General features: G+C 37.8%; 1 protein-coding gene across 1 annotated transcript; it reads left to right on the top strand.

Annotated features, from left to right (window-relative positions):
* Window positions 1-1,290: 1,290 nt before the first annotated feature.
* Window positions 1,291-17,132, top strand: timp2a (TIMP metallopeptidase inhibitor 2a). Its single transcript, XM_015003068.2, has 5 exons — window positions 1,291-1,732; window positions 10,647-10,747; window positions 10,829-10,937; window positions 13,278-13,402; window positions 14,772-17,132. Exons 1-5 carry the CDS (start codon window positions 1,600-1,602, stop codon window positions 14,967-14,969), a joined length of 666 nt encoding a protein of 221 aa, XP_014858554.2. The 5' UTR covers window positions 1,291-1,599; the 3' UTR covers window positions 14,970-17,132.
* The last annotated feature ends 7,829 nt before the right edge of the window (window positions 17,133-24,961 follow it).

Here is a 24,961-nt window from a genome sequence, read left to right as displayed (position 1 = left end):
GAGTTTGTTGATTTTTTTTTTCTTATTTCTTAGATTTCTATTCATTTGATTTATACTGTGCCAGTTATCTAACCTAGAAATGACTTCTTTTCCTCTCAAAGGGACAATTTTCACGCCTTAAAGTAATATGCTGTTACAATTAAGTACAAATGTTTAGAGGAAAATTTGTAGAAAAGCAACAAATGTTTTCTACAATTCTACAATCCAGGAAAACTAAATTGTTAAGACCACTCAAGAGTTACAAGAAAGTTTTTGGAGTGGCATTAAACTTTAGTTGCTTTTGGCTTAAATTTTTCAGTTAGACTTGGAAAAATATAGATTGAAGTCCTGTAAAAATGCCTTAAACGTGGACAGTTTCTTGCTATAGTTAAACATGGCAACTACGTAGGACCTCCACGCCACCAGGGGGCCCCAAAGCTGCATGTTCAGCGTTCAAAACATTAAAATACCCCGTCGTTATCTGTAGTTATCTGTTTGCTACATCTTTTATATGTTTGAAAAACAAAGCAAACAAATAAAACTAGGTAGTTTTGTGTTTTTTGCGTTATTAGGCCATTTGTTGGACCCATTTGTTGGTGATTTTAGCCGGATAATTGGTTGCTAAGCACCTTTTTTTATTTTGCTACTAAGTTTCTGTTATGTGTGAGCTAGCCTTTTGTGATTTTCATGTAGCTGACCGGAATCTATTCATTAACTCAGCTATAGTGTCACATTGTATATAGAAAAGAAAAAAAAGTCAATTTTCAGGTGAAAATTTTTACTTTTTGAAACTCAAACAAAACTGACACTTCTCAAGTACTGGTACTGGTGATCAAATTATCAGTCATTGCATATTTAAAGATGACATAATCAGACGGACCAAAATACAAAGTTAAGTGGAAATTTTGGTATTTTGAGGATAAAATGATAATAATTCATACAAGTAACAAAAAAATAACTAAATCAGACAAAAATAAATCAGTTTCTTTCAATAAAAACTTATGAAACTGTAACAAAAACTGCAGGTGTGTGTCTGTGTTTGGTGAATTTTTGGTTAAAACATTCACCAAACCTTTCGCAATGTTCTTCATTCAGTGAAGTTACGTACAATAGGTAGAAAATCTAGAAATTTTACTCAAGAGTAGCGATACTTAATAAAATTACTCAAGCTAAAAGTGAAAAGTACAGCGTAATAAAAAAATATTATTGTAGGTCAGATTCAAGTTCTGTTGGAAAAAGGGACCTTTTCATCACATCATGTGGGAGACAGCGCCCTCTGCCGGTAGTCCGTGTAGCGAGCGGGGAGGAGCTTCAGATTTACAGAACCTCCTCGATCCCTGAAGTCAAAACACTCCGGGCAGACAGACATTTGCTGACAGCAGTGTCAGGACGGGTCTCTGGTCTCACCGTGTAGCTTCTCTGTCATTACGGAGTCGAACCGGCAGGTCCTGCCCGGTTGTTGTTGTTGACGTGCGTGTCGGTGAAACCAGTGGAGGGAGGAAGCGCTGCCTCTGGATCTACTCCGCAACGCATCTGCGCAGACGGAGACGAAGAGGCTGAAGAAAGAGAAGAAGAAGAAAAAGAAGAAGAAGAAGAAGCCCCGCTGCAGTGTTTACCAAGATGCCGTTTTCCGTTAACGGCATCCTTTATGCGCTCGCGCTGCTGCTGCTGCTGTGGCGCGCGGAGGAGCTCGCGGAAGCGTGCAGCTGCGCTCCGGTGCATCCGCAACAGGCGTTCTGCAACGCCGATGTAGGTGAGTGCAGCTCTGTTGTTGTTGTGTTGTGCCCGGCAGCTGTCCGGAGCCGCTGCGGCGCTCCAGAGCCTCCGACGCGGCTTCACAGACTGCCCTTGACCGGTGGAAACCGCTGGAAAGCCTGACGATGAGGGGGGTGTTGCTCCGTAAGAGTCAAGGCCATGGCTCAGGCAGCTTGCACCACATTCAAGCTGCACACTTGCATTCCTACGCAGATTTAATTTTGCCAATATTGCCAACTGAAAAGCAAAAGTTTAGCAATATTTTGGGGGAAAGAATAGTTATAAATATGCTTAAATGTACATGAGGTAATCTCTAAATAAGGAATAAACACAAATTTCCAAGAAAAGATTATATTAATTTTAACATAAACAGAAATCTAAGTCAGTGGCGTTGCTAGATGTAAAACTATCCCAGGCCAGGGCCGGACTTAAGAGGATGTGGGCCCTTGGATTCAGTTTTGCTGCCCTGCCCAGTGTACTCCATTGGCCTCCACAGACACAGATCTTAATCCAGTTGACTAACTTTGAGATAGAGTGAAATGGACCATTTCCGTCATGGAAATGCGTCTGGTTTGCCCAAACAAGTCTCCTAATTGCAACAGATTGATTGTTGATTACACTTCAAAGTTTTTAGTCTAGGTTCTCGTGAAAATTAACTTTTCCCAAAATTACAGATTTGTTTTTAATGGTCTTTCTTTGAACACAACGTCATCAAACTGAATATTTACTGTAGAGGATCAGCAATGACATCAATGTGCTCCAAACACAAAACATAGACGACACATGGCAGAGAAAATCGCTTATGAATAATGAGGTTACCTTCTTTCCAACTGAATCTAGCTTCAAGAGCATTTTTTGTCAAAAAACTTTCCTTTTTTCTTCTTCAACTCATTTCCTCATTCCTTAGCAAAAACCATAGTTTGCAGAGAGGCATCAAGGGATTAAAATCAAGGTAAAAATGAAAGTAATGAGCAGGTACAAAAACTATCAGTCAGAAGAAAAAATTCCAGAGTCGTGAGGAATTTCAGAAAATATAAAATCGAAAGCTATCAAAAATGAATAGGATAAAATGAAAAGTGGTCATAGAGGCTGCACTAACAATGAAGCAGGAATGTCCAACAAGTTCTGGTTGTTTTCTTCAATAACAACAATCTCCTGTTTCCTCCATATTTATGGGAAAACAGGGAAGAGATGCAACTTTTTAAGGGAAGATGTTACCAACATGATGTGACAGATTGAATACTAAAATCGAATCATGAGGTTGTTCAGGGACACATTTGGTCGATCATTTTGTCAGAGGTGCTTACACCTTTGAGATCTAAAATGTATTTTGATGCTTTTTAAAAATGTCAGTGTCAGATTTATTTGTGCAGCCCATTTAAATTAACAGCAGTTGACCAAATTGCTTCACAGTTTAGACCAACTATCACAACATAAAGCAAAGAATAGAACAATAAAAATAAAAACTCAGTGATATTAAACAGTGACAAGACCACAAGTGGAGTAAAAGTATCAGGAAAAACAGCAACTCAAACTGTATTAAGCTCCAGTGAAAACATAAATATTAAAAGTGGAAGCGCCTACTGTCTCATGTCAGAGGGCAAGTTGTTCCAAAGTTTAGAAACAACAACATGGAGAAACATAAGGCTGAAGTAACTCAGAGAAATTTGGGGGTAAAGGCACATATAGACCTTTATATGGCACTCTGCTATGACAAACTGGAGATATATTCTTTTTATGTCCACGAAAACCTTGGAAAGGTCACCTATTATGCTTCCTTGAACAGGTTTGGATAGATCTATAGGCTACACAAAATATGTTTACTTTTTTTTTTGCACAAACTTATTCTTGGATAATGAGATTTCAGTCTGGTCAGTTCTGCTTTTATTGAGCTCCTTTCAGATTGAGCTGTTTTAGGGCCTCTTGTCAATTTAAATCCAAATAAACCCCTGCTGGAAACGCCCCCAACTCCATGTTTACACTTGCAATGGCTGCAACAGATGCGCTATCATACAACCATATATCTTTGAAAAGCAGAAGTGGAGCCTCCTTCACACCCAAAAGAAATGTAGTAAGTAGTTTCTGGTTGGTAAGTCAACAACAAAGCACTTGTCTTTTCCAGCAGCCATTGTACATCGCACTCAGTGGCTCAGTTGGGGTTGCTAGGTGACAGAATGGGCTTCCCTGGAATTGCTAGGTAATGGGTTGGGCTTCCCTGGGGTTGCTAGGTAACGGGCTTGGCTCCCATGGGGTTGTTAGGTAATGGCTGGGCTTCCCTGGGGTTGCTAGGTAACGGGCTGGGCTTCTCTGGGGTTGCTAGGTAACGGACTGGGGTTGCTAGGTAACGGGCTGGGCTTGTGCCTGCTGATTTGTGACGTTACATTCGGAAGGTTTTTGAAACTGCTAATTTTCCAGACACCAAAGACATTAACTAATGTCCAAAAAGCAGCTGTTTTTTTTTTTTTTTTTTTTTTTTTTTTTATAGAACTTTAGCTGTTTTAAGAAGCAGTTTAGACCCAAATGGAACTAACAAAATGTGCAAAATGTTATATTTGCATATTAGGTCCCCTTTAAAGAAAATACTAAAGTCACACTTTTGGATCTATATGGCAGTCTGATCTTCACTAGCAGCACTGTGGATAATTCCTTAGTCTTTTCTTATTCCTGTAAATTTTCCTTCTAAGCATTTAGACTTACTTTCCATCTTTCAAAGTGGATCATTTGGAGCATGTGGCTCCCAGTAAAATAGATTTATGCCTTAAGTGCATCTGCACTCAGTCACTGCTCCGTTGGTGTTATTATTTCCCCCTGTGGTTTTATTTTCCCTTCTACCCTTATATGCACTATCTTAGTCTGATATAACAGGAGAAAATCCAGCCCCATCATTGCACTCAGCTCTAAAGCTCTAGGGTGAAGCCTGGGTTTTGCGGTGCAACGTGGCACCAGAAATCAGAAGGGGACAAGAGGACGGAGAGAGTATGAATGCTGGGTAAAATTCAACTGCAGAATATGCAACACCACAAACTTTTCTCAATTAGAAAAAAAAAATCTAAAATACCACTTCTGTGCATTTTTCTGGGTGGTGCTGGGGAGGAATTGCAGGAATGTTTCTGGGGTTTTCCCAACTTTTTTTTTTTTTTTTTGCTCCGGTGCTGCATGGGGACAACACACCCGTGTGCAGGCTTTCACAAACCAAACACACAACTGAAGGCCTGTGTGTCCATGCCATGCTCCCACTCACTGGCTATGTAGGACATCTGGCTGTCAGTGTTGGGAGGGGGAAAAACAGGCAATAAAAAAATGGCAGTGGAAGTTAAAATATGCATGGTATCCTGAAGAAAGTTGGAAAACTGCATTACTGTGGCTTCAGGTTTTCTGCTTTTTAACTCAAATCACACAAGAAGTGTGTGTGCTTCACAAAACGGAGGCTCTATTTTCAGGTGTGACTCAATCTCTGGCCGGCCGGGTGTCAGCCCCAGAGACAGGATGTCTAGCAGGAGAGGTGCATAGGTGTGCTTGTGTTGTTTTTTTTTTTCTGAGCGCGTATGAGTCAGGAAAACATTTTTAATGGTCATGCAGACCACCAAACCACAGAAATTCCCAGTTTCATTGGTGGCACATAATTTTTCACCAGCTTAGAGGGTAAAGCGGTAACGTGCCATCAGAAGCACCCACAGAAAGGACAGCAGTGGCATAGATGAGGGCAGGGATGTGGTTGAATGGAGTTTAGATGACTTCAAATCAGAAAAATCATGGAGAAATTTGCATAAATACAACAATGGAGGTTAGTTTTAGTAAACTGAGGCCTGGTGTTAGCTGGTTGACTCAGTGAGTGTGTGCATCATCTTCAGTTTTCATCCAAAGTGATGCTCCAGGTCAGACCGCAAGTCATCAAGAGTCCCGCCATGTCATGCGTCCACTCCACAACTAGCAATGCAAACATCCTCTTTTTAAATAAATCATTCGGCCACAGAGGGGGATTTCCCCCCACTGCCCTGCCCAGTCAGACTGGTTTATTGTCTGGAAGACCAGAGTCACCAAACTGTCTGCACAGAAGCAGAAGGGGAAAAGAAACATAGTATTTTCAGCTTAACATTTTTATCCATATATGTTATTTTATTCACTAAGAGGAAAAAACAAATGAAATGCTGACTTCTTCAACCAAATAAAATACAGAAAATCATCAAATTAGTTTCAGCTTATGAGAGCTAGCAGCTGAAATTTGGTATTGTTTCATTTTTTATCTTATTTTTATTAGACTTAATTTTATTTTTCTATTTTGTCATTTATGTGCTTGTGCTGTTGTGTTTGTTGTGAAGCAGTTTGGTCAGCTGAGGCTGTTGTAAATGTGCTTTATAAATAAAGCACATTTACATAAAGTGTTTTCTATAAAGTGTTTTGATCAAATATGGGGATAAATAATCAAAATTTGCTCAAATCTCATCGATAAACTATTTGTCTCAAGAAGTATTTCTAAAGGCTTCAAATGATTAAACAAATTTAGAATATCAGAAAGACATAAAGTCCTGTAAAAATACAACACGAAAGAGTAAATCTAACATTAAAGTTTTAAATGATTTAATAAATAAAAATAAAATAAAATAAAATTCCTCTAAACCTAAAAATCCTTGATGGTGAAAACTGTTTTAAAGAATTTCAGATAATTTTTTTGGTCACTGTGGAGAAACTTCAGCCTTCTTTTCTTGTAAGAATTGTTTTACCGGTAATTTAGCCACAATGGAGGATTTTCCTGTTTCAGGCCATGCCACAGGACCTAGATAAGGATTCATTCAGACTTTGACTAGGCCACTCCAAAACTTTCATTTTGAAAATTGTTTACTTTTTAACTCTTATTTTGTTCTTGACATAAGTGTCACAAGCAGATGGGTGGACATTTTCCTTCTTTATTTTCAGAATTCTTATTTATAAATCATAAATGATACTATAAGAGCCTACTCCTACTGTCAGCAGGATTTTCTTTCCTTAAACGCTGTGGTCGTTTAAACCAGATGTAACTGGGTGCACACCTTCCATAAAGTTCTGTTTGTGTTCAGAAAGAGAAATCCAGAGCTTGAACACAGATTTTGCACGACAGTCTGAGAGCAAGTCAGATTTTTATTTAATGCTCAAGTTAAGCAGAAGGTCCACTTACATCTGCAGCTGATTAAATCAGACCAAAGAAGACACTCGGATGATTTGGTGATCACTGGACGTCGAAAAAACAAGTTGACAGACAATCAGTGGGGGGCTCTGGTGTGTGTGTGTGTATGTGTGTGTGTGTGTGTGTGTGTGTGTGTGTGTGCGCGTGCATGCATGTGTGTGTGTGTGTTTGAAAGAAAATCATTGCATATTCCAAATAATACATGTGTGTAAGTCATTAGGCGTCATCTCAGCTGGCAGAATCAGGGAACAACTGAAATGTGGGTCACTTGGTGGTTTATGGAGGGGGTGGGGGGTCCTGGCTGCTGGATGACGCTCACTGATCAGACGATTTCAGGATCAACCGGCGCAAACTCAACCGTCTTACTGGTAATCCTTTACTTCTACCGATCTTACACAAAAATTATCTGATTAGTTCTCGATATATGTGTCGTCCCAATAATTATTGCGATAACTGATGATATTGAAATGGTATAATAACGCTCTCAAAGACTGGTAAACTTTAATTTAGTGGAAAAAAAATCCATAACACTGGAACTGGAAGATATTCTAAACAACCAAAATCAACAAGTAAAACGAGAAAAAAATAAATAAAATGGGTTATTTCGGTAAGCAAATTCACTCTCCACAAATATTAATCATCAGAATGTAAAGTATCGCGATTATTTTAGTTTAAGATGCAACTAAGTGGTACAAGCTGTGTTTATTTGTCTACTTTAGCTGATGCTGCTGCACATTTGCACAAGCTTCAAATGCAACTGAATTGTACAAGTTTTCCTGGGTATTTTGGTTTCTCTAAAGCAGAACCAACATATTGTTTTGCTTCCTGTGTCAACACTTTATGTTGCTGTCCTGTTGCAGCATGTCGGGCATGCCGCATGGAGAAGCTGCCAGGGCAACAAAGAATATCTGAAGATTGCTTAATTGCTTCATGGACTTTATGAAATCAGGACCATCAGAGTAGATGGGTTACGTTGGTAAAATGTGAGCCTGTTTTTTTTTTCTTGGTGAACGTATGTGTAAAGTAGATCTGTGTGGAGGAACTGCAACGATGTTGCAATGAACACAAACTGTAATGAAAAAACAAAAACGAGGAGGAGACCCAGGGCAGTTTTTAAAAGGGACTTCTTATGTAAAATTCACGTTTTGCACATTTTTAATACTTCCATTTAGGTCTCTAGAGTTTCTCCAAACAGCCCAAGTACTTAAAAAACATCCACCATTGCGTTTTTGGTAATAAGTTCATGCTTTTTGGTGTCTGAATAATGAGCAGTTTCAAAAATCTTCTGATTGAGTCACAATCAATAGACACTAGCAATCCAGCCGGAGCTCCAGCACATTTGGTCAGCTGGTTTTCCTATGTGCGCTGTACAATGGCTGCTGGAAAAGACATGTTTTGTTGTTGACATACCATCAAGAAACCACTTGCTGCATTCTTGTTGGTTGTGAAGTAGGCTCCATTTCTGCTTTTCAAAGATGTATGGTTGTATAATTGTGCATTTATCTGCAGCCATTTTGCTGTGCGAGTGTAAATGTTGAGTTTGGGGGCACGGCCATCAGCAGCTTTTTTGGATTTAAAGTGACAAGTGGCCCTAAAACAGGTCAATGTGAAAGGAGATAAAATTAGGCTGAGCTGACCAGACTGAAATCTCATTATCTAAGAATAATTCTGTAAAAATGTAGCAAACATGTTTTGTACAGCCCATAATCTGTTCAAGAAAGCATAATAGGTCACCTTTAACGGCAGAATGCAAAAGCCTCTCCAAGCATATAGAGTAAAGTGAGCCAAAGGGGCGTGAGAACAGCAGTGTGTGTCTTTATCTCTGTGCACGTCCTCTGTTCATGCTCATTGTAGCCACCCCCACCAAACACACATACACCCACACTCTTATTGCTCATATTTTCCATTCTGAAATAAATGCTCCTAGCATAGCTGAAGCTTGAAGTCAGTCAAGCCATTAAAACACACAAAACACACACACACACACACTCATGGCCGAGTCATTATCCGAGCTGCGGCCTGCGAGTCCAATTTTTTAATCCCTAAATCTGTTCCTGTCGTTGGTTCCTGCTCCTGTTTTGCTGTAAGCTGGTGTTGTTGTGGTTTCAGTGGACTTAGGCTCTGTTATTAGCCTGAATGGAGAATCAGAGGTTTGGGGGGTAATTTAGAGCAGGATGCGTTGGCTGCACTTCGTTTATAATCAGCTGCACGGACACATGGTGGTTCATAAGAAGAAAATGCTAGAGTGTGAATGCTTGTTTCTAAGAATTTTTATTTTTATCTTAGATTTTTATTTTTTTTCAGTCTAATACAAAGCAAATATGTAACGTTTTATTTGCTTTTCAAAGAATCTCTTTCAAGGGCTTAAATGTCTTCAGGTTTAAAAATGTCCAGCTTCTCTTGCATATTTTATATTTGGAAACTGGATATTAGAGTTCTGTTTGACTCCGTTTACACTCCAGTGTACAATCATTCACGTTGAAAACGTTTATTATTGGATTATAAATGAATAGGAGACATGTCGGCTCATTAAGCGTCTCAGTTACCAAGGTCCATCATTAATGTAAGACGTTTTGCAGCCCAGATTGTAACCGTAGCTGGTGCATGCAGGCTGCTAGCGGAGGTGTCCTTCATTTGATGCTATCAGGTTCTGTTAAGCCACAACAACAGCTGCAGAGTTTGTAGTTTGGGTTATTTTGGCTTTACAGGTGAAAAGCCAACATGTTTCTGCGCAGATGAGTTAAGTTCTTTATTTGATGGAAGAAATTATACCAATAAAAGACTGAGCTGTGGGCAGGATTAGCGCTAACATTCTCCAAAATTAATGCCATAAAAATTAATCTTATCTCTATGTATATATGAGACAAAAAGGTGAGGCTGCTTCAACTTTTCCCTGAATATTATTCTTACTACAATCTAGTTTCTGTACACATATTTGTGGAAATATTTCAAACCAATCAATGGATGAAAGTTTTAAGCTGGTAATTTTCTAGCTTCATGTAACACTTAGCTGCGCTGCAATCGTTCTTCCAGAAGCACAATATCAATACTATTTTAACATCTGTTATTCAAAATTACTTTTCACTTTTGGCTAGATATGCACCGAGTCATGTATTTTCTGGCCGATGTCATCTTTTAGCTTTTGTTGTCTTATTTTGTAAAATCACTGGTGAAAATAGGTAACTTATTTTATTTCGATTTCTTTAATTCAGCTTTTGATGACGTGATTAGCCCTCGCAGGTAGTCAAGCATAAAACCTGCCAGTTACAACAGATTTTAGTTTATCTACTTTCAAGTAGTTTGGGCATTTTTATTTATTAATAAACATTGTTTAGTATTTATCTCAATGTAGATAAATCAAGAAGAAATACCTGCAAATTGTGATTTTACACCCAAATTCTAACATTTCTGGTTTTCATTTGACCTTTTCTGAATAGAAAGTCACTTCTTCCTTTGTGCTCAGCTCTTATTTGGTGGACCAGGGTTGGCAGGTTGAAATCTGAACAAACACCTGGAGTTCCTCAAGGCTGGATTCTCGAATATGTCACAAAGAAGAAACGATATGCGATAAGAAGGGACATGAATGTGTCACCACTTTTAGACAATCTAATAGGTGGAACTACAAATGTTTTTCCTACACTTATCTCTTCCCACGTTTATCCAGACAGAGAAAATCTTGAAATCTTATTCCATACTTGTGCAGACACATCTATACGTCTGAGTTAAATCTTCATCTGACTCTGTTTTCCAGTGATCCGTGCAAAAGTGGTGGGTGAAAGAGAAGTCGATTCTGGGAATGACATCTACGGGAACCCCATCAAGAGGATCCAGTATGACGTCAAACAGATCAAGGTTTAAATCATCCCACAGATGCCCAACATGTTAGAAAAGGTTTTGGTGTTTTACTCTTAAATATTGTTGTTGATATTTCAGATGTTTAAAGGGCCCAACCAGGACATTGAGGCGGTTTTCACTGCACCAGTTTCTGCTGTGTGTGGCGTCACCCTGGACGCAGCTGGGAAGAAGGAGTACCTGATCTCAGGTATTTATACTAAATAATGTTGCACAACTATTGTGTTAATGAAGAAGAAAGCAAATCCACAGAGACTGATGTATATGTAGAAGTTAATTTGGACATTTCTTTGTCTTTATTGCAGCAGCTTCGGTGTAATAAACAAAAGTTAGGACACTTTGTGGAAACAGTGAGGAAAGCAACGGGAATTTTTAAAAAGATGACATTTGGGCATGCAGGTGTGCTAAACCAGGCAGACAAACACAGGGTAGATAAAGACTAGTGGGCATGTTGGGGGAGGAAACTGTTTATGTCATTATGGATAATGATACGTTTCTGTCTAAACCCTGTGGAGACCAGTGGGCCTTCGTCTGCCGTAAGACACTTCGAGACTCCGGGAACGGTTGAGTAGCTGTTTACTCCACAGTGCATTTCTCAAAAACTGCAAACAGGCGTAATTATCTTTTCTATGTTAACACACAGCGCAGCTTTAACGAGAAATGCATCACTCAAGAAAAAACGGAGCTCCACAGGGCTTAATATTTGACCCATTTTATTCATCGCTGCTGTTTTATAGAAATAATTTGACTCTTTTTAGACTTAGCAATATTGAGCATCTTAGAGTGAGATGAGAGTGTCACTATTTTAAAATAAGTTCAGGCTGAAACTAAATTATATTTGCAAAGGATCATGGATGCTTGAAAGCCTCAGAGGTTTGCTAGAGTCAGAAACAAAGATAATCATGAAGACCAAGGAAGAATAAAGCTGTTTTCATGGAGCAATGTTTAATCCATCACATGAAAATGGAAAGAGCTGCAAACCTAAAACTAAAAAATACTAATAAACAACTTACTCTATATTTGATAAGTTAAAATGAACATCTTTTGGCAGTATGCAGATCCAATCTGCTTTAATTTGATTCCTAAGAATTTTTAAGATTGTTTATGTGGCCCTTAATAATCTAGAGGGCCACATACAGAACTGTAGCGGGCAGGATTTGACACATGTGATCTAAACCGTCAGGTCAGAAAAGTAGTTATAATACTTGTAGCTCTTTCTCAAAAACTGAAGAAAGACTAAAAGTAGCTCCCAGTGACGCTTTTCTTAAAATTTTACCTCGGTAAGATGAAAGTTATTAACAAAGCAGCATAAGAGAACTGCTAACAAGATGAAATATTAGGATTAGTGAGCCTGGGAAGACAAAACGGAGAGATATTCTCTATCAAACACTTATAATAATACACTTTTTAAAAAAGGGACAAGCTGCAGCTCAAACGTTTTAACCTGTAATATGATAAATGTGTCTTATTCCACTGGTAGATTATTTTTCATCAATATAAAGGAGTTATTGATGTAAAATAAGCTCCTATATCTTGCTGAAAAGTTACTTGTATGCTAGTTTTGTCTTATTTCAAGCTTACTAAAATATTTGCACTAGAAACTACTAGACCAAAAATACTTGGTAGGATTTGGTGTTTTTGTAATGTTGCAGTGTTGACTCTGGTTAGATGACTGCACTTTTCAGAGTTTTATTTTCAAACAACAATAAAAAAAACATGTCTCTTTTGCTTCCTTTCTCACTCATGCACAACTGTGTGTTCAGCCAATTGCTAAAAATACACAGAAGTTTCCTGCTTCAGTACGACAAAATGTGAGAAAGCCTCAGGAGAGTGAACACTTTTTCACCACACTGTAATGTTTTCATGTTGAGAGAGGTTGATGTTGTGAATTCAACGAACAGGAGCATCCGAATGAGGCGGCAGACGAAGCCGAAGAGACTCAGCAGATCATGAGGTCATTCATGCTCTGGTTTCCCCATCACAGACAGAGATGCACCCGCAATCATTCGCCCCCCTCTAATTACACGGAGTTGTAAGAGGAGGAACTGCTGAAGCCAGCGTTTCCTTTCGCAGCCTCAAACAGTGGCAAAAAACAGTCAGCTTTCTGCTGAGTGGGGCATCTTTGCAAAATCATTTATCTTCTACTTAGGTGGAAGGGTCAAAAGTTGGAAGATTTGCAACAAATTGTGAGTCACATGAAGACTCCAACATGCTGAGAGGCGTTTTACAGACAGACAGCCATGAAGACGGAGCGACGCACATCTCAGCAAATCTGCAAACTTTGCTCCATATATCTTGTTTTGTCTAGTGCCACTTGTGTGGGTTGCACAGACGCTGGCACAGTCGTTAAGTGTAGATGCCTGCGGGCTCCAGTCTGGAAAGCAACAGCTTTTTATCTGGTGTACCAACAAATCTGTTATCTGTTGTTCAGCCTGTGAGAACATCCAGGGCTTGTTGTTTTTTGCCTAATCTTGTTTTGTCTGAAATGTTCTCTCACATGTGCTCCGCGCCACAACTCGCTCTTTTCCAGGCAAGGCCGAGGCGGGCGGACGCATGCACGTGACCCTGTGCGATTACATCATGCTCTGGGACTCCTTGAGCGCCACCCAGAAAAAGAGCCTCAGCCAGCGCTACCAGATGGGCTGCGACTGCAAGGTAAGGCAGCATAGGGCCATCTGTGTCTGTTTAACTCCCAGCATGACTAAACAAAACGGCAAAACAGGCAGCAGGTATTCACTTCCTGCAGAGAAAATCCAGACACAAGCAGGCTGGGTGAAAACAAGACATCACAACAACAAACTGGATTTTAAAGTTAGAATTGATCACTTTTTGTGGCTGGTTTTTAATTTTATCTTAATAAATTAGGTAAAAACGACATATTGTCGTTTAAGGAGTTCTTGGCGTCCATCTAAAGCTGCAACTTTTCATTTCAGTGATGTGATTCAAGTGTTTTTTATTTTAGTTAGATCTGATGATTATGAATAAAAACCCTCAATTGCATTTCTTAGAATATTACAAAAGACCAACCAAAACGGATATTTTAATACAAAAATTCTACATTGTCCTAATAATAAGGAAGACTGCTGACTTTGATAGTTGTTCAGCAGACAGTCATCAACAGCTTCAACAGGGAGGGTAAGCAGCTATAAAGTTTATTATTAAGTAAGCTGGATGTTTGCAGAGTGTCGTATCCAAACATCTTAATTTAATTTGAGTGGAAGGAAAAACTGGGTTAGGAAGTGATGCACAAGCAACAGGGATAACAGCATCTTATTTAGCGGTTTGGTAAGGTTTCTAACAAGTCTGCAAAAGCCTTGAAGAGTATTTGATTTGACTATTAGGGTGGAGAATAAGAATAAAGTTAAGAAAAACATTATTTCCAGACTTTACTGCTTATATCATTCTCTGAAAATGCTGTCCCTCTTTATATTTGTCATAGCATATAGTGTTTGGATATTCAAACTGCTCAAAACCATTTGTGTTTTTTAGTAGATGAGATGCTGGGGCTCACAGAAAATGGTGACAAGCTTATAATAATGTAAAATAATTATTGATGTTTTCACTTGAGCTCACAATTTTTTTCAGGCTACACAAATATTGTATAAACGTGGCTCTTTCTAAGTAATTACAAAACTAATTTCCATATAGGTATACATTAAATGAACAATATAAGTTACAAACAACATATAATTTTCCAGAAGTGTATGACCTAAAGTTGTTTTTCTTATAAAGTGTTACGAATTGATTTATAGTGGAGCATTTTTTCCAACTCCTCATCCAAACTGTTCCATAGTTTTACTCCATGCACTGATATCCACATTTCTGTTTAAAATCACACTTCATTCTGTTATTTTTGTCATCTTAAGACAAAAAACTTTTATAAATAAATTGCCAGTAATCTCTTCATAGCATTTTCAACATTAATAACAAAAAGAATCAGCAATATCTTTTATCTCCCGCAAATATTATTCAGTTTCACGTTAGCGCAGAGTTCACAGCGGCTTTGTTTTGTGTTTTTCTGCAGATTGTGCGCTGTCCCTCTCTGCCCTGTGAGATATCAGCCCCTGAGGAGTGTCTGTGGACGGACCTGATGATCGAGAAGCAGGTGCACGGACGCCAGGCCAACCACTACGCCTGCGTCAAGAGGGCAGATGGCTCCTGCTCTTGGTACCGTGGCGTCGCCCCACCCAAGAAGGAGTTTCTGGACGCAGAGGACCCTTAAGTCCGCAATCTGACAGAGAGAAACAGAAACAAGGCAATTGAAATAAAAAATTAGGCTATTTAAAAATTTAAAGCTATTGTGATAGAAATTAGCTGCTGTTCTGAAAATAACTTTTAGCCTCTTGTCGATGTGACCACTTTTCATGCTAAAGTTTCCCATGATTAAACAACTCAGAAGTGGCTCAAAAGTTGTCGTCGGATGCAGCATTTTCATTAAAAATTAAAAAAAAAAACATGACATCATGAAACTTAGGCTGTGTTGGAAATGTTCACTCACTCGTTATGTAAAGTTAATGTTAAACTAATTAGTATTTACAGTTATTTATTCCATAAATAATCACCAGCAAGACAGAGGCCCAAATTTGAGGTGATGGAATCGGAAAATCAAACAATTAGCATTGACGTTAGCAGTACAACACTGTTTTGCACACTTCACGCCACAGTTAGCATACTAGCATATTGATACTAACAGTCAGGCTCAGTTACCTTAATGGCCAGATGTTTAATATTAGCCTTCACTCAATCTGTTTGTTGTTAAAAGTGGACTAGTTTTCTTGAAAGCAACATAATTGAAGTAATTTCCTGTTTTATTCAAGTCAGGCTGTAGTTAGCTGCCACTGCTGTTAGCAATTAGCATGCTGGCATTAGTAGTTACCACTCGGCTATTAGGAAACTTCTTAACGTTAGCTTTGATTCATCTTTTAAGACCTTAAGTGAAAACACAGCAGTGGTCCTAGAAATCAGTTCCCTAAACGTCCATTAACAGTTAACATTTGCTAATGCTAACGGTTAGCATAAACCGTATGCTAACAGTGTACACTCCCTGTATTCTACTTTACAAAATGGGTGAATTGCTAATAGTGGACTCACTAATGAAAGAGTGGACAATTTGAACACAACTATAGACTGGTGAAGTGTCGGTGCAACTTCCTCCTGAGGCTGGCGTTAGGAGGTCATACATGCTTGCTGAGACAGAGCTCTCCCTGTCCAAAAACGCTCGACATCAGAGCGGCAGTCAATCATTCTCTGCTCCCTCTGACCATCATTTACTCTCCATCTTGTTTCAACTTTTATTACCTCATTCTCTTATTTTATTCCAAAGCAAATTTCAAGTTGCCTTTCTTTTTTAAATATCTCTTATTTACACTTCTCTCATTTTCTCCCCCATAAGTACTGGTGACGCCCACAACCTGCTTTCCTTAAATAGAGCGCGTAGATGAAGATTACCCATCTAAATTAAAGCCAACTCCTCTTCACTACTCTGCAGTCAAATCTTAAATACTGTATCCCCTTCCTTCTTTTTCATCTTTATGTAGCTGTACAGTACCTATGCATATACTTTTGGTGTTACTTGATAATTATTATTTACTGCGTTAGAACTAGATTTGCACTTTTTGAGGATGAATTCCAGTAAAGACAAGAGCCTGAGCACGCGGATGTGACATTTGTCGTTTGCCCAGACTGCCAAATCCACCTCTGGTGCAGATTTTGTCTGGTGATGAAAGAACACACGCAAATCTTCGCTATATTTGTCATAACACAAAATAAAATATTACAATAAAACCGTAGACGTGTGAAAGTTCTGGGTATCGGGGGAGATTGAATGTGTGAAAGAGGGATTGAGACGAGCTTGCAAGATGATATTTCAGTGTCTTTGTATTATCTGTCGATTGTAAATGCAAACAGCAGTTTAATGGTATTCTCTACATGCCTAATGTTAGCTCTGACTTGTCTTTCAAGTTATTATTAAATAAAAGCTTTATCGCTGTCCTAGAAAGCAACCTAATCAAAGTTTACAGTGCTGTTTTATACACCTCAACCTACAATATCTAATAAATATATGTATGATGAAGTATTAGAGGCATAATTTAAAAGTAAACTCTTTCCATTTCCATTTACTTTGTACTTTTCAGTGTTATTATAAAAGTCGTCATGATTTTTGTGTGTTTGTCCACAATTGTTTTTAGCTGTCTTCAAACAGAGGGACCTCTTGCGCTGGAGTAACGTCAGAGTGCGGTTAACAAGTCCTTTTAGCGGAAGTGTAGAGAAATAAGTAAACATTGTTTTATTAGAGGACTTTGCATGTTTTTGATGCTTTGTGTAAGTCCAGGCAAAGGACAGAATATTCAGTATTATCAAATAAAAACACAAGTTTGAAAGAGTGTCTTCTGCTTGTCTGTGGGGTTTTTATTTGGATTTTGTTTCATTATTTTAACTCAAAAGATATTCCAGACCAGAATACAATAGTGTCTTTGCTCTTTAAATTTCAGCATAAAAGCAGGTGAAAGCTTTACAAGAATGAGAGTATAGCAGCTAGATATACACTTATTCAAATTAGCATTATTAGCATTTCTATGGGGGAATTTTTCTGCCATAATCCAAAAGCACACATTTTCATTTTGAAAGCAGGATTTCATGTCTTTCTTCTCAAAACTTGTAATGTTTGTACACAAAACATCTCGCGCTCAGACATAGTCTCTGTTCGGACTCTCCTCGCTTATGAAACATTTTCTGCTTGCTTCTGGGACAAGAAATGCATCGTCGCCTGGCAACCTCTCAACCAGTAGTGTTGTACTGGGTGCGTTTGTTTCCTTCTAGCGGGTGTGCCTGTGTGGCTACTATTGATTGTAGCAACCTGTGCCGCCCACTGGATGTAGGAAGAAACAACAGCCTCAGCTTTCCACTCCATATTCCACTAAATATCCGCTAGCAGTGTGCTACTGATAACTAACAGCATTCTAATATTAGGTAGGAGTTTGTTCACCCAACCAACTCCTTACATCCAGTAGGTGGTGCAGGTTGCTACAATCAATAGTAGTCACACAGGCACACCCACAAGAAGAAAACATACACACCCAGTAAAACACTTTCATTCTATTGGCTAAGAGGTTGCCAGGCGACAGTACCAAAAGGTTCCAAAAGCAAGCAGAGAATGTTTTGTAAGCGAGCAGAGTTCTCAAGAGTGTGAGGAGAAAGGTTTGAGTAAACATTACAAGTTTTGAGAAGAAATTCATGAAGTCCTGCTTTCAAAATGACAATGTAAGCAAAAGTATTAAAAGTTTTGAGAACAAAAGACATGGAATCCTGCTCTCAGACAGAAAATGTGAGCTCTTGAATTATGGCAGAAAAATTTCCCCATACATTTCAAATAAAAACTGCTACAGCGTCAAACAACTCTCAATATTGCTCCATCAAACTGAGCACAGGCGTACCTCAAGACTGTGTTTTCAGTTCTTTATTTTTTACTCTGCTGACCTGTTATTCTACAAAATTCAGCACAAAAGAGGTGTTGAAGTTTTCCAACAAAAAGCAAACAGGATGAAACATCCTACCAGAGCAGAGTGAGTCAGAGTGGGAACATTAATCTGTCTTAAGACCTCAATAAAACTAAAAAGCTGAATGTCAGCAGAACTAAACTTCAGAGAGTCTTAAATATAACAGGCTTGACCCAGAAAACCCAGTAAAAGCTGACATTAGTGAGAATTCCCCTTCTCAATCTTCACTGCTTTTTAAAGAGACGGTCTCGACGAACTGCTCACATCACAGGATAACAATGACATCGCTCTCATTTCGCCTGTAAGCTTTCGTATGGCTACAGTTTTGTTGAATTAACAACATTTATAATATGAAATAGCTTATATTTAGTGCCAATTATGCTGCCAAATTCCCACCAATAGTCCCATGATTTTCAGAAAAATCAAAAACTGAAATATTCTCAAAGCATCTCAACAATTTTTTCTACAACTTTATGCGAAAGTTACAGTTATGTTCAGGTAAACTCATGAAAAGACGTCAAGCTTGTAGAAAAGATTGATGTTGAGGCCACGGATGTTAATGACAGTAACTGGATCATTTTGTTTTAACTCCGACTATTAAGCTGAATAAACTTTCCAACCTGCGGTGAATCTTCAAATGTTCAGAAATCTGTAGTGGGAATGAGTGAAACTTTTTAAAATGTCACTTCAGTGCAAAAACATAAAATATTACTGTTTGTTGTCTACTTTCTAATGCAGATATCAGAGTATACTTGAAATAAGATAAACTTACAAGTAACTTTTCAGCACAAAATATGAACTTGTTTCAAGTCAAAAGTTACTTAATGCTAATGAAAAAGTTCTAGTTGTAAGTTAAATAATCTGCCTTTGGAACCGGTATTTTTGACATTTAACAAGCTCAAATATCTTGCTGGAAAACGTACCTATAAGTTAGTTGTGACTTATTTCAACTGAACTAAGATTTTATGTTTTTGCAGTGTTCAGAGCAGAGAACCACTGAACTAATAGAAGCAATAAAAATCCCAAATGAAATATGTTTTCTGTTTTATAGTTGTGTCTTTGTATTAAAATACATTGTAAGCAAGAAAGTTTTACTTTAAAACCTTCATAAAGCAGAAGGTTTATGTTTCACTGGGCACATAAGTTCAACATTATATATTTATCTTATGTCACGGCTTTAAAATTGACCTTCAATTTTTGGCTGGTTTTAATTTCCCACTGTGGGACGGAGCGCAGGCAGAACTGAGTTGTGTCCTGTGAGAATTCAAGTAGATGTGGCAATCGACTCAGCATGGAAACTATTTGAGCAATGTAGAGGCTAGGCCCGCATCAGGCGATTTTGTCATCTCTGTTCATTCTCTGCTTGATCATTTCAAACAGGACTGTCATAATCACCCTGAGTCAGGAGGGATTTTCAGGTCAGGTCAACATATCTCAGAGAGGATGTAATTTTAGCAGGTGGAGATTTTTTTTAAATTCTAGTTCTGGGTCGTTTTGTCAAACATGAATTCAACTTTTACTTGTACGCCTGTGTCTGAAAGCTGTTGGGCAAACCAGAGCAGAACGTAGATGGGGAGATGATGTTGCAAGTTCTGCTGTGCAATCCTGGTTTGCCAACGCAGAGAAACCGGACAGGCGGTTTCAAGCAGGGGTGTTAAACTCAAACACACAGTGGGCTAAAATTAAAGACTTAGTCAAAGTTGTGGGCCAACTTTGCTTTATAGGAAAAATGTAACAGCTTCGTTGGCTCCACGCACAAGACGCAGGTCTGTCATTAACCTGGTGAACAGATATTTTGCTTCCCACTTGTCCAGACAAAAAAAAAAGGTCTGTTTTTCAAGTTTTGTTTGGCCGTTTTCGGGAGTAGCTCATGGTTGACACATCAATCCACCAGCAGAGTTGATTAATTTATTATGTTATTTCTGCATTTCTATATTTATTTTATTTAGTTAGTAAGTGAATTGTTATTTTATGTCTCTTGAGATAAAATCTTTGATTTTATTTAGGGAGACCTGGAAAAGAGGATAGAATAACAGAACAAAAGATACACACAAAACATTATACAACTCACATAATTACAAAACCAAATTAAAACTGATGAGAATTACAAGATTACAACCATGCCATAAACTAAGAGTTAATATAAATAATACAACAATTATAATCCTGTATCATACAGTTAAATAAGAGCAGTTTGATTTTTGGGTTGTATGGCGGTGATTAAAATAAGAACGATTTGTTTTCTTTAGTTTCACTGCCACCTAGTGGCCACCAGGCGACACATCAGTTTTCTTATACCTGTGAAATCTGTAATATCTATAATAATTGAGTAAGAAAGGCAATGGTGATTAATTATTATATAAGTAAATAAAATGTAACGAAACAAAAGCTGTTTTAAGTTCCTTTTCTTTATCTAAATAGTGAACCAAAGTGTAAATAAATGTAAAACTTTATTTTACTACATACAGATCGCATATTTACAGTACCTTGAAGAAGTATTTACACCTGCTTAAGCTTTTCACATTTTGTTACATTACAACAAAAACCTTCAAATTATTTTTATGTACATTTCCAGTTGCAGTGGACACAGAAAACATGTGGAAGAAAGATCTCAGATGAGAAAAATGTACTTTTAGCCTAAAGTCTAACATTAGTGAGGCCTAAAACTACAATTCCCTTCAGCACACCACAGGCAGCAACATGCTGTTCATGGGAAGATGGGAGGGCCTGCAAAAGGTCGCAGATTGAATTTATTTATTTATTGTATTGACAAAAAACTGATTGGTGTACTCCTAACAAACGTGAAAGAGAAACTGACCCTTTCTTTTAAATATTATTGGCCTTTATTAATCAGTAAATAGAAGAGAGAAGGGAAATACATACAACAAAGCGGCAGCGACCAGGAAACAAACCACAACCGCACCGAGGACAGCAGTTTCTGCGCACTACACCAATTGAGGCACCGAAATGCACCCAACTAAACATTAGTTTCTTAATGTGGGTATAAATATGCAAAAATATGTTCTTTCCAAATTTTAATAATGAGTGATCCGTGTGTTTTTAAAGCAATATGCAAAATATAAGTACAAAATAACTGGTAAATCTGGTCATCCTGCATTAATTTTTGGGTCAGTGTAACAGTAATTAACCTGTAATAATTCAACGTTTCTGACCAAAGAGCAACAAAAACAATTATAAGTCAGATATTTTCTTCTCTTTTTTTCTGATTTTGAGAACAGTTCACTCTTTAGCCATTTATTCTCCAGAGATTTTTTCGATTCCTTTCTCATTTAAAGCTCAGATTTGATCGTTTTTGTGTTCGTGTCTGAAACCATGTTGGAGATTTATGGAGCTGCTTGTTCTCTGACACTCCCAGGTGAATTTCTTCTTAAAAGACTTCAAGCTAACTTCAATCTGTTGCCAGGGAACTGAGTTCTTTCTAAAAATATGACTGTGTGACTCTGCATCGTGATAACGGTCATTCTGAAAGTGTGGGCACAATTTCAGAAGGCTTGATCTGTCCTCTCACTGTGACAGCATTATTATGGCTCCTCCAGTCACTGTGACCACTTCAATATTCTGCAAAACATTCTGTCTAATATAGCACACATCTTTTGGCAATGTTTGTAAAGTTGTAAATTTTATTTAAACTGAAACCAAAAGGTTTACAATTCAAATTATTTGTTGTTATGTGTGTTCACATAAGCAACCACTATAGAGAGGGATTAATTATTGATAATTAATCCCTCTCTATAGTGCATTGTGATGACCGACTCAAAGTGATTAATCTCTGTTGGCAAAGGAATCAATTCCCTACACTTAAAAACAGAGCAGATATCTATTGGTCTGAAGATGTAGGTGTTTGATAAAAATGCATTTTGTTTAAATAAAAAGACCAGCAATTGTCTAGTGTAGGAATTAAGAAAAACTGTTTTCCAAACATTTACTCTGTTTGTGTGGAATAAATTAACATGAATTTATTACTTTCACTTTCTTTTTGCAGAACATTGTCACCATTTTGACTCAGATTTTAGTTAAGGCAGTTTATAGTTTATAGTCAAGTTGAAAGCTTCAAACTTTAGTTTTCTTTTTCTGGTTCAGCTTGTGTTATTTATTTGGTGGGACAGACGGTTTGTTTTGGAGCAAAATGTTGTTTTTGTTTTTGAGTAAATGTATGGAGCTCTGATAGTGCCAAAAAAGACTGAGTATACATTTTGGTGATCTTAAAAAAAAAAAAGAAATCTGTAGATTTTTCTAATTTTGCAAAAAATAAAAATAAAAAATTTCCAAAGAACAAATAAACAAACAAAAAACACTTCAGTCATTGTTTTATTGAAATTAGATTAAAAAAAAATTTGGATGTTAAAGAAAAACTTAGTTGAGTTTCTTTCTGTCCAGTCCTGTTTTCCCCTGAGTCTCTGTGCTGTCTTGATTGATCCCAGCTGTGTCTCGTTCCTGTGATTATCCTCCCAGTGTATTTAGTCCCACCTGTTGTCTGTGTTACTGGTCGGATCCTCTTCTAACGTCATACGTCTTACGTGTAGCATCTACCGTCAAGCTCTCCAGTCGCACTGTTTTCAAGTCCTGGTTAGTCTTAGCTCCCGTATTGAGTCACCTTGTTGTCAGTTGCTACCGGTTATTAGCTGTGTGCTATTGTTCCTGCCGTGCTGCCTGACTGGACTGTTTTTGAGCAACATTCATCATTAAATTCATCATCATCTTCTTCTTCTGGGTCTCCTGCGTTCATTCTCACCACCACCAACCACACCCCATGACAGTAATAAGTTCATTAGGTTTAGTAAATAAAAATACAGCTTGCCTTTGCCTACTTGTGCCAAAGACAAAACACTTGGATATTTATTAAACTAAAACATCTATAAATGTGCTTTAATTTACCTTAGCTGCATCAATCTTTGTATGATTTAGATCATACAATTAATGTCCACAGCAGGTTTTATTGTTTCCAAATAATTTGTAATCTTATATTTCTAAAGTATTTATACAGTGTATTCTGCAAAACAAAAAATATTAGGGAGGGACAAAAAGAAAATCCAAATTATTTTATGCTCTATTCTAATAAAATAGAGCATATTATTTTGATATCACTATTATTGAAATATTTTGTAATTGCTGAAAAAAAACTAAATTACATTTGGGAATGTTATTTTAAAAACATACTTCAGCAAACCTTGAGGAGCTTAATGTTACATGACGCAACATTTTCTTGCGTCAAACCCCCCGGATCATGCCACCCTGGTTGGACAGCCACATCAAAAATCTCACTGCAATAAGGCTTTTCTCTCGTTGGGTGTGTGCTGCTCTGTGATGCAACTCTGCAAGGATAAAGAGAACATACAGACGTAGGCTGTTGGGTTGATTTTATTGTTCATGTTGTTTCAATATTAGCCTTTAACAGCCATCACAATAAGAGTTCCTACAGCAGTGACTCATACAGAGCCAGGATGGGGTTCACAGGATGCATTTTAAACTAGTATATTAAATAAAAGGCATTTATTCAGAATTTGCCCACATCTCTCCCCTCAATGCTGTAACCTACCTGCATGCTGGAGCAAATATGTTTGTGAATGTAGCGTTTACTGTCTGAGTGGGAAAGCTTTGCAGAAAAAGAGATCCATTTACCACCCACTGATAAAATGCTGCTGATTTTCAGCTGTTCACTTCCATAAAACACAATTTAAATCCTCAGCAACAGGCGCTTCAACTCTAACCCGATGGTATTTATCATTCATATGAAACATGGATTTATTCCGGCACAGACGAAAAAAAAGAAAAAAAAAAAGACCCTGACTGGCAATTTTTCCGTCCATATGCTAATCTTGTAAAAAGTTCACAGAGGCTGCCTACATCACAACACCTACTCTTTCTCTTTCTTTTCAGTGACGCTCTTGTTCTTTCCAGATCTAGACACACAAAGCAACGAGACGTTCCTGGTTGTTCAGAGTGTTATCTGCTGAGGGATGAACACAGCAGGGAAGATAAGTGGCACAGAAAGTTCAACAGAGGAGGAGGTCAGGTCTGTAGAGAGAGAGAGAAAGAGAGAGAGAGAGAGAGAGAGAGAGAGAGAGAGAGAGAGAGAGAGAGAGAGAGAGAGAGAGAGAAGAGGCTTAAATAGATTTAATGAGAGCAAATATTAAGAAAAATCATGTTCCTTCAAAGTGAGCATAAAAAATTGTCAAAATTGTCAGCTCAAAAATATATCATTACAAAAACAGCGACTTTTTTTCTACTTACTCTAACATAAGCTAAACGTTTTGTTTAATCAGATTAAACAAGTAATCAACTTTTTTTTTCTTTGTAGAAATGGGAAACTTCAAGTGGCTTTTTCAATTTTTTTTCTTTTTAAATGAAAGGCATGTAGTTTGCTTATTATTTTTGGACTCAATGGACGAAAAATTTAAAAATATTTTGTCTTCTCTCAGCCACAAAAACAGGATCTACGTCAGCTTCCATTTGAAAACATTTGCTGTATTTAACCAGGGTTTTATACAGCATTTCAAAGCAGATTTGGTTGCAACAAAGTGTAATATAAAGCATAGATTAATGAGAGGCTGTGGTAGTCACCCAAAAAAATAGATGGAAATATTTTTGTTGCTTTGCCGCAATTTATTCTTGAATTGTGGTTATGGGGGCCGCCAAACATCATTCCACGGGCCACAAATGGCCCCTGGATCCCAACTTTGAACACCCTCAGTCTAGA

Source organism: Poecilia mexicana, unplaced genomic scaffold (assembly GCF_051168715.1).
Source record: "Poecilia mexicana isolate PSO_F unplaced genomic scaffold, ASM5116871v1 scaffold_19, whole genome shotgun sequence".
In the NCBI taxonomy this organism is placed as follows: Eukaryota; Metazoa; Chordata; class Actinopteri; order Cyprinodontiformes; family Poeciliidae; genus Poecilia; species Poecilia mexicana.
Note: the sequence above shows the minus strand (reverse complement) of the source record. Positions and strands in the feature narration are given on the sequence as shown.

Coding starts and splice junctions, on each gene's coding strand:
- timp2a (XM_015003068.2), top strand. CDS start 1,600: ATGCCGTTTTCCGTTAACGGCATCCTTTATGCGCTCGCGCTGCTGCTG. Junction 10,938..13,277: donor GAAGGAGTACCTGATCTCAG/GTATTTATACTA, acceptor GCTCTTTTCCAG/GCAAGGCCGAGGCGGGCGGA. Junction 13,403..14,771: donor AGATGGGCTGCGACTGCAAG/GTAAGGCAGCAT, acceptor GTTTTTCTGCAG/ATTGTGCGCTGTCCCTCTCT.